This window comes from Protobothrops mucrosquamatus, unplaced genomic scaffold (genome assembly GCF_001527695.2).
Source record: "Protobothrops mucrosquamatus isolate PMUCROS unplaced genomic scaffold, P.Mucros_1.0 scaffold_215, whole genome shotgun sequence".
Classification (NCBI taxonomy): Eukaryota; Metazoa; Chordata; class Lepidosauria; order Squamata; family Viperidae; genus Protobothrops; species Protobothrops mucrosquamatus.
The window spans coordinates 228,109-238,372 of record NW_015386291.1 but is presented as its reverse complement, the minus strand read 5'-3'; the positions used below and the strand labels follow the sequence as shown (position 1 = coordinate 238,372).

General features: G+C 40.9%; 1 protein-coding gene across 2 annotated transcripts; it reads left to right on the top strand.

Moving 5' to 3' along the window:
* The first annotated feature begins 1,587 nt into the window (after positions 1-1,587).
* On the top strand, positions 1,588-9,805 carry MISP3 (MISP family member 3). Of its 2 annotated transcripts, none has more exons than XM_015827436.1 (3): positions 1,588-2,800; positions 5,124-5,188; positions 9,277-9,805. In XM_015827436.1, exons 1-3 carry the CDS (start codon positions 1,825-1,827, stop codon positions 9,370-9,372), a joined length of 1,137 nt encoding a protein of 378 aa, XP_015682922.1. In that variant the 5' UTR covers positions 1,588-1,824; the 3' UTR covers positions 9,373-9,805. The 2 variants fall into 2 exon arrangements, with proteins under 2 accessions (XP_015682922.1, XP_015682914.1); XM_015827428.1 differs by having other exon boundaries at positions 5,124-5,206.
* The last annotated feature ends 459 nt before the right edge of the window (positions 9,806-10,264 follow it).

The following is a 10,264-nucleotide window of genomic DNA, read 5'->3' as shown; positions in this document are numbered from 1 at the left end:
TATGTCCTCTATGACTATGTTATTACCTAAATTATTAACACGAAATACATACAACAATAAAATTATAAGGCACTAATTTGCCAAAAGAACCTTTATAGTTTTTGCTGCGATTGATTAATGTGCCTTCCCAGCTGAAACTCATAAGATGAGGGGAATATCAGAAAAGCGACAAGTCACATTGAAGAGATTAATGTTCTTTGTTCTAGATCTGTTGGAGAAAGAACCATTTCCCATATGACCACAGAAGCATTATTCTTGCCCCCTTTTGACTCTGGGCTGGAGCACAGCAACCAGAAGAGCTCAGACGGGGATGAATTCAGGCAGATGGTGGGAACCAAGGATGTGGTCAAGGATGTTTCCATAACCACTGAAGCCAATCACCCCTTGATAACCCCACTTGAAGATGCCAACAGTCTCATTGCCAAAAAAAATACACTAGAAGAATCATCCAACTTAATACAAAAGGATGCTCCTGTGGAGAAAGCCTCCTCATCTCCAGTCATGCTTTCGCAAGGAATTAATATGGCACCTGTCTACAACCAACTAGACCAAGGGCAAGAAAATAGCCACATCAAAATGCCAAATGTCTGCTCAGAGCAGCAGAAAGAAGAAAACACTTCATGTCAGCTGGCACAAGGAGAGAACGGCAGCTGTCTTGAAGGTCATGACAGTATTTTAAATGTTTTTCCAGAATTGAAGCACTCAAATGGAATCTCAATACAAGAGGTCCAAGGAGTGGAGAGCGAGCTGTATCGCTGCTCTGATAAAGGTCCTGTTGTGCCTGATGATTTCCTGAAACCTTTGGAATGTGTCCAAGAGGCTAAAAAGAATCCTCTTGTTTATGATGAAACTACTTCAGATATTGCTTCAGAGCAACAGACCTCCAATGACATCTCTAATCAACCAGACCAAAGGATAGAAGATGACACTGTAGATCATTCTGTCCAGCCGTTTGATGTGAATTCAGATTCACCAGAGAAAGCAGAACTTTCCAGTAGCCTCAAACAAATTCCTGCCTGCGAAGAGAAGAGCGAAGGTCTCACTTCACCTAAATCTCTCAACTTATTGTGTCTGCAGACCAATTCTCAAATCCAAACAGGGGAGGGAGAGTGTTTTATCTCCAATCATTCTAATGTTGATTTGACAGATGAACTTCAGGGAACATTTCATCCTACCAACATTCATGAAGAAATAAAGTCAAGCGGCCAAAAAATTACAGAACCAGGTAATGAAGAAAAAATGCCCAATAGAGAGAATGATCAGTTACTTTTAGCTTCAGAAGACTACCAGGATCATGTCAATGGGGAGTTTTTGAGAAAAGCCTTGGAAGACAATTCCCAGGCAACTGATGAGCAGGTCACCCAAGATTCTTCCTGCAGTCCAAATTTGTCTTCCCTGGCATTAGCAGGCTCCCAGCTAGATGTTGACTTCTGCTGCCAGCAGAGGGCATCAGATACAGGTTGTGACACTCTACCTCAGAAAGTGTCCGCACAGTCTCCGGTGGCAACCAATGACTCCTGTGGACCTGCCCACCAGGGCCTGGCTCCTGTATGTGACGGGCAAGACAGGGGAGGATTGGCTATTCATGAGTCAAGAGGAGCCGGCAATAATAATCAGTCCCCGCGTGAGGTTGGAGCAGAGTGTGTGCTGGAATCTGAGAGGCAAAAAGAAGCGATCAGGGACTCTGAGCCAGGAGAAAATACCAGCCAGCCAGAGGGAGCAGAGAATCTGACTGGTGCCAACAAACTGGACAAAGCATTTCCTGACTCACAAAGCCTGACGGGTACAAGTGATCCAACTTGTCCCAAAGAGGCAGCTGGTGCAATGGTTTTAGCCACTGCCGAAGATCTGCTAGATACCAGGAACAGAGTAGACTCTCGAGGTTTGGCTAATGCTTCTTTAGCTAATGGGTTAGGTATTGTTACAGAGCTTTCTGACTTGAGTCCAACACCAAGAAAGGGATTACTACTTGATGTTGCAGAGCCCACCACTACCAGAGATCTGGTGAGCCCAGCAGATCCAACTCTTGCTGCATCTCCTGCTGAGCAACACTTGGTGACTGAAGAATCAGACTGCCCTACAGACCTGATGGGAAATAATACCTGTGAGCCTGAGAACCCTTCTGAGACCCCAATTGAGCGAGAGATCCGTGTACATCTGGAAAGGGAAGAACTTCTACGAAGGGAGAGAGGCCTGGGCAGTTCTCGAGGTACCCAGGAATATGTGGAAGTGTGCATCAAACCTATCTTGAACCAAAGTATGACATCCTCCCTAATGCCAAAGGAGAAGGAGCGTCAGTGGGCTGGTGTCCAGATGCAGAGGGAGATTCAACGGGAGTGTCGGCGTGAAGAGGACCTAGTGCAGCTGGGCAAAGTGAGAGGCACCTATGACCGTGGTACACCCCAAGAGCTGCAGGAGAAGAAGATGGTTTTTGAGCAACATTCCCACCCTGAGACACCAGACTTCAAAAAGATGGTACATGGCAGCAGCAACAACAGCTGCACAGAAAATGCAAGGGGACCATCTTTTGCTGAGGCCAATCGGACGTCCAATATGATCATCCTGGACTCTGGTCTTTTAGCAGAACCAAAGCAGCATATGCCAGGGACAGCCACCTTGGCTAATTCCTTTGTCTGCTTGCGTGCCAAAAGCTCTCAGTCTCTGTTGGAGCAGGAGGTCCGGGAGGTCCAGGAAAGAGAACGGGAGCTGCAGAGGCAGAGGTTCACCCTGTATGGCTCACCATTGCCTTGTCAGCCAGCAGAAGACTCCAATCAAGCCGAGGAAGTTCCCTCCCCACCAGGTAAGTACTGTAGTAGTGGGAAGATGGGGTGAAGACAAGAATGAAAAAAGGACCACATGCTTGGCTTTGAGTTGAAGAATCAAAGCAAGCAGTGATCCTTTCTAATTCCTCTCTTCAGTTTTCCCAAAACAGTTTTTCCCAAACTGTTGTCATTCAAATAGACTACAGCTCCCCTTATCCCAGGCGGGATATGTAGCCCATTTGGAGAATGCCAATTTGGGCAAGGCTTTATTAAAACATAAGAAATGAAAGTAAAAAGAATTTGGGTGAAATAGAGGGGCAAGAAAAACTTAAAATAAAGTTCTTCAGGAACAGATCATAATTGAACAAACTGTGGAATTCACTCCAGTTATAATAGCCAATAACTTTGATCAGTTTTCTCCACTCTGAGGACTTTGAAATGCATTGGGATTATATCTTCCAGAATTCCCCATTCATTTGTAGGAGAATCATTGTTTGGGGAAGATTGGCTAGATGGCTATAAGGGGAAATTGCATCAGTTTATGGATAAAACCATCACTTTTTAGAAGCATCATAACTCTGTATATAAGCTGGGAAACAATGATGATTTCATTAGCATTCTGTACTTTCTGGAGGCTTCTGGGCATCCAGCAGAGGCATGCAAATCCAGATGGATATTGGCTTTCCTATTGCAGGCCTCTTCTGAAATCCACTCATCCTGAGACTAGTTTGTTGGAGTCAAATGCTTAAAGTGCTTGATCTGGTCCACATTGCAATGTGGTCTCACTGCATGACCTTGAAAGAGCTGCTTGGTCTTCTTTCTCTAAAGTAAAGGAATGTTTTTTAAAAATGCAAAATGGGAATGCACAGAAACCTGAGGACAAAAGTATGTTTGTGGAAAGGATTTTATACTGGTAGCACTGACCACTTTTATGCCATTTGTTCAAGCTTGAAGAAAGAAAGAGGAAAATTGCATGTGGTGATCAACTGTGATGTCATAGAACTCTGCATTGATGCCACAGAATTCTGTTTTTAATCTTGATTTAGTCTGTTTGCCGCTAGCTTTTTCATACATTGCTCTTCCTAAAGACAGCAATGCATTTCGATTCCTCCTCATTTCAACATGATAAAATGAGCTAATGATATAAAGTAAACCAGGGCAGGCAATCTGGTCCATCCAAGTGTTTTGCCTTCAGCTCCCATAAGGCCGTCAACAGGGCCGATAGTAAGGAAGTGTGAAAACTAGACCTTGATTGAAAGTCTAACACTTCATCCTAAGGTCCCGCTGCTGATTCCTATGGCTTAAGAAAGGGCTGCAGTTGATACCTAGATGTCTCACCGTTTGCCTACTAATGTGATGAAGTGATAAAAGAATGTTGGACAAAACCTGTGTTCAAATCTCTTTAATTTCATCAGTTGTTGTAGCCATCAGTCTCTCTGTATCAGCTAATACAGAGTGAAATATAGCATGAGAATTTGGCATTCAGCAGACAAGGCGTGTGTATCCAGAGGGTGGAAATAGGTTTCTAGGGTGTTATAGCAAACACTGGGTTGAACTTTAACAGAGGCAAGACTGAAAGGGAAAGCTGGGTGTGAATGCTTATGGCTCTGAGTATCTTCTCAAAAGAGGTGTGGAACATATAGAAGAACTGTGGCAGAAACACAGGAGGAAGAAGGACCCATTTCTGATTTATCTGTGGCAGTGGCAGTGCTCAGGCCATGCTGTCCTCATTCTTATATTATGCCTAGCCACAAAGTGGCTTGGGATTAAGTGTATTATGCAAACCCAACCATCATGGTTTATAATCTGTAAGGTTTTTTTTAACATGATGTACAGTATGGGTCCTGCCAGTAGTAAATCATTTATAGAACCAAGTTTAAATAAATGTGTCAACCCAGCTACAGAATTTAAAGCCCTTCCCTGTTATCGGTTACTTAAGCATGAGGAAAAAGCATTCTGTATATGCTCAGGCAATTTCTCCACAATTGACTTATAACACCTTCAAAGCAGCCCTTGTTGACATGATTTATGGTTCATCACACAGTCAGCCAGATGTCCAGACTGGATTTGGCATTTTTGTCTAGCCTTTTCAAGTCCTTCCAAAGACCTGGGATAGGCAGATCTGGATGTTTGATAGTGTTACAGATATCATCTCAGAATGTAAACTGTTCCAAGTGAAGCTGCCTTTTGCAATTGACTGTTGTTATTATTACTGTTATTATTTTGACATAATGATGGATGGATGACTTTAGAAGTGGCTGCAAGCTGCTAGTTGGGAGGAATGACCACAGAAGCATTCTCTTGCTAATGAGATTGCGTAGCTCCTAAAACTGACTTGGCTTCCCTTTTCTTTCTTTGCAGAGAGACCTTCCTGCAAGAAACTGGAGGTCACTTGGCCCCCTCAAAGCACTTCAGAGAACATTCAGGTGAATGGCCTCCACCAGGTAACAAGCAGGGAAGCTCCAGTTATCCTCACAGCTATGACATGTCATATGTGTTATGGAATAAAGCTAGATGTAGCAAGCTCTTAGCACTTCCAAATGCATATGTGAGATAAAACTACGATCCAATAAGAATGTGGGGCATAGTCTTCCTGTCTCATTCATGGATTTATTTTAGAACACTCAGATAACTTTTTCTTGTTTCTTTTCCAAACCTTCCCATGTTTTCCCACCATCTTTGTTTATCCCATAAAAAAAAATCCCATTAATGGGGATAGTACTCATCATTCTTGAAGCACTTAAAGTAGTAACAGGCAAGTTAAAAAGGGGGGAAACTTGCAGGATATGTTAACCATGGATCATCATATTCCATCTGACTCCTCACAATTATTTCATACTGCCTTAAGCTCTCCTCTCAGGAATATAGATGGTTACCTTGGCACAGGTCAAAATTCGGGTTCTTAGAACTTTTCTCCATTTTCAGTCTGACCCTCCCTCAGCGGATGGCCTGTAACAAGGGTCCAAAAATAGAGGATAATGAGAAGTACCAACATTCATTTTGTGGCTTCAGAACAGGAGCAAAGTTTCTAGCTTTTTCCCAGAGTTTTTGCAATTCTCCAACCCAATCCAAAGTGATTTAGAGGAATTATTTTGGTAATGATATATCTGGTCCCACTTACTTTTACTATATGAATCATGCTGTATTATGAAATCCCAGTATAGCCCTGGAACCAACAGAAGTTCTAAATCTTTAAACTATAGGCTTTCTATAATTTATAACCTATCACTCCCTCCGCTTCCAAGCAGCATAGTGGTATTGTCAAGGGTGATGGGCTTTGTAATCAATATACACATAGGAATATTAGAGTTGAAAGACGAGGCTGCTCTACTCTATAGTAAGTTTTCCTGGCTGCACTTGGAGATGCTGGGGATTGAACCTGGAATTATGTGATTGCAAAGTATACAAATACTATGGATGCAAAACCATTCCCTTGTTTTTCCTCCTACTTGTTCCTTCTCTTTGCCATCTTTCTCATTGTTAACACTGGGGTTCATAATTCCTTAGAGAAAAGAAACTTTGCTGTTCAAAGCTTTGTGTTTAGTGAATAAACTATTTAAAATAACAGCAAGGGCCTGCCCACTCTTTGTCACTGATAGCTTTGATTTGCTTTTGCAGTTGATATCTCCCCATAGTCTTTCACCATAAACCAGAATATTATCATATATGACAGAAACAGTTGCAGTTTGCTAAGAATCTGCTCCTTTGCAAAGATCAGACTCTGAAATTTACTTTAAATACGTGAGGTGTTTACTTGGGATGTCTATGGTTTACCTGGTTAACTAAGTTCCATTTTATGACATGGTGTGATAAGTATGGATGGAACTTGAATGAATTTATCTCTGTTTGTTTGCGTTAATGAATGGTATTTATTTAATTAATGATCAATTGGCATGGGGATGTAAGAATGCCATGCAACCTTGGGGTTGGTTGGTGGCTTTTCAGGGTGCTCCCTCCATCTTTTTTTAACTTTTCTAATTCTTAATTTTTAACACTTTTAAACTCTGTTTTTTAATATTGTTTTTAACTATGTCTCTTTTTATGGTTTTTATTTGCAAACCACCTAAAGTCACTTAGGAGGGATGAGTGGTGTAGACATTTTATAAATAAAATAAAAACAGAGGATGACAGAGAAAACTAAGCTCCTTACCTTTTATATGGTAGAATGCAACTGTAAGTGTACATGCTTAAAGTGAGGCTTCTGCAAATTCAGCTCTTCAATAATATGTCTGGATATGCACTATTCAGCTCCTTCCATTGCATGTGACTCTTTAAAAGAGAATAGAATGGTATGGTACCTAACTCATGTCTACTCACAGCTGCAGTTTATCATACAAAAAGTGGCTCAACTTTGCCACACTCTCATCTTTTGCAGAGAGAGTTGTACAAGATAATGTCTTGCACAAACCATTCTCACAAAATTGACCTGCATGCATTTCTGCAAAACACAAAACCATTGCTACTATTTAAAACAGGGGAAAAAATACTGATTTCCTCCCCCCCCTTTTTTAACAAAACTCATTCAATGGACTCATTGTACTGCAATACATTTACATTTGTTTCCTTTGCCCTTGATAGCAGCAGGAAAATAATTAAACTGTAATAGTAGTGCTGGGCTATTATTCTTAGGAATTTCATATCTAATCTCATGTGGCTGCAGATATTGGAAGAAAATTCACATGCTTCAGGGGTTTTTTTGGGTCCTTTATTGAGATAATCTAAAAACAACAGCAATGGCCTTTCAGATTTTTGTGTCTGAAGTTCTAGTAGGAAGCAATCGGGTGGTTATAAGATTAAAATAGCTTCTATGAAGGGACTTAGTTGTGAACATCCTTTCTATGTTTCTTTTCGTGCCTGGACCTCTCCCCTTTCCTGGAAGAGGATTCTGGAAGCAAATGGTCTAAAAAATGGCCAACATGCTGGTACCAGGATTAGAGGACAAGATTACAAGTTGTGCCTTTGCTGGAAAAATTTGGAGCTTATTTATTTATTTAACATATTTCTATCCTGTTTGATTTCAGTCAAGCCAACAGAGAGTCATGTTAAAAATACAAAAGATCAACCATATAATTAAAAACAACAACCCACAGATTTATAAAACATCAGGTCTGATATAACCTCTGTAAATGCCAGTCTTTTACACTGGGGGTATTAGAAATGCTGTCAAATGAAATAACACACTAGTATTTAGACTGCATAGCTCCAGCCCTTTAAAAAAAAATCCATTCTATATTTTTCAATGACATATTTGGAGCAGTGGAGCAGTTTACACCCATTTGCTTGGGTTTAAAAATAAGTTTTTAACTTTTTCTTAAAACACGCCAGAGAATGAATTAGTTCTAATTCTAGAAGGAGGGAATTGTGCCAGGTTGGTGCCGACACCAAGAAAGCCTTAACCTAGTCAATTCTGAGTGAGCCTCCCTCTGGGTTAGTTCCTACAGTTAGTACTTCCAGGAAAGTCAGAGACAAACTGGCAACAAATCTCTGGGCAGCTTAAATTTGGCTAAAATTGCAAGAAGCCATTGTAGCTTTGCCAGAACAGGTGACCCACGATCTTGTCAGGAAATAACTGCGAGAAGCTTCATAATCAAAAATTAGATGAGCCGTGGTCCGCTGGCAGATTACAATCTACCTTTAGTCCATAATTGCTGTACATCATGGGATAAAACTGAATGGGGCTCAGATTGTCATACATCAATCTATCACCGTGCCAGCCTCCACTTTGAAAAGCTTGACTGAGAGTCTAACCTGTAAAGGAACAAACTTATTTGGCCTCAGTCTAAAGAATGTAATTAGACTTCTGTTATTTGATTCTTTTTACTAAAAGCACATGATCTTTTTGTGTAATATGAGAAAGCATGACATACCCAGCTCCCATTAGCATTAGAAGGAGAAGCAGATCATGTCTGGGCTTTCCTCTTCAAGGGCTAAGGCAGTAATCCTGACACATTTACTGTGATATGCATCCACTGAATCCAGCATGCTCCAGATTTATTGATTTATTTATTTGTATCCTGCCTTTATTATTTTTGCAAATAAGTCAAGGCGGGGATGCATTGCATAGACTTGTGAACTGGCAAATAGAAACCATGGTTCCCAAACTATAGTGGCATTTGAGGTGGCAAGATTTGGAAATTTTTTCCTTTAAGATCAGATCTAGGAAAAAGCTTAATTTGCAACAAAACATACAAAGGGTATATTAGGCATGTTATTAAGTTTTATGAATTAATCAATTTTTGAATTACTTTTTGAATAATGCTGGATCATAAATCATTGCCCAGTAGAGGCAACTATTGATGTTGACAGTGCAATCAAATTGTGTTCTTTGGAGGTTGGGAAAAATAAATATTAGTTTAATAGCAAAAATGATGCTGAGTGTTTTTCTTTGTTCTGAACTAGTCATGGTAGCAGTCTTGGACTTAGTTCGCATATTTGCTTTTTCATGTGTTTCTTGAACCTCACAAACCATTGCTTCCTGTTTCCCTTTTCCCCCCCTCCCCATTCAACCTCACAGGTGGAGAGAAGTCCTCGACTCCTGCGTCGCCAGAGAAGTGCCTTAATCCAGCGTTGGGAGTCTGGAGCTATTGGCAATGAGGAGAACCAGGATTAGGGGCTGCTACAACCTGAAGAAGCAATAAATTGACCTCTTTTCATAAGACACACCGGGGTTTCTCAAGGAGTGCCCCGCACAAGCATAAGTGCCATGTGCAAGCATCTCTCTGGAGCCCATCATGCACTCCTTCTATTCAGCCTTTTGATTTGACAGAAATGTTCCAAAGCCTGTCTGCATTATCAGTTTGATCATAAGCAGAAAGGATGTTTGTGCTTGGTTGCATTCTTCTGAAATTTAAATTGGAGCGAGAAGGAAAGACTATGTTTAGACTATGAGCTGTTCTGAGGGCTTATATAAGCAGAAAGAAGGGGTATAATTTTAGTAATCAATAAATCAAATTAAGCTCCAAATCCAAAGCATTATGGCTATTAGTTTTGTATATATGTAGGGACACCTGGATGGACACCAATGTCTTCTTTAAATCACTTTTTTATTCATAACTTTTTTTCCCTACATGTTACAGCTTTGATCCACAGGGTCCCACCACATGCAATTTTTTTCAAGTAGATCCATGGATGCGCAGATACATTCCGAGCAAGGCTGGCTGCCATGAGGATGTCTAGGTATACAAGACACAGGATTACCTTTCGGTTTGGGAGCTTGGCAATTAACTGATTGGCTCTCTGGGCTGATTATGTCTCTGGATACATATCCTCAGGAAAGAAAGATATTAAGATCACCAGTTCCCGTGTGACTGATATTGTCCCCAGGTTTGCTCGTATTCAACATGTTGCACATGGAGTTTGCCCTTGGGTATTTATATAGCACAAAAACATATGATAGGAGTAAGCCCTTCATATTACTCCAATTCATAGGAGAGAAACCACAACAAAATACATATACCTTTGCAAAGCTCCTTTCTGCTGCTCGTTTTACAGGAGATGCTGGC

Excerpts from the sequence above, each read along its gene's own strand:
- MISP3 (XM_015827428.1), top strand. The coding sequence starts at position 1,825 with ATGGTTTTAGCCACTGCCGAAGATCTGCTAGATACCAGGAACAGAGTA. Across the intron at positions 2,801-5,123 it reads GGAAGTTCCCTCCCCACCAG|AGAGACCTTCCTGCAAGAAA; the intron begins GTAAGTACTGTA and ends CTTTCTTTGCAG. Across the intron at positions 5,207-9,276 it reads AGGTGAATGGCCTCCACCAG|GTGGAGAGAAGTCCTCGACT; the intron begins GTAACAAGCAGG and ends TCAACCTCACAG.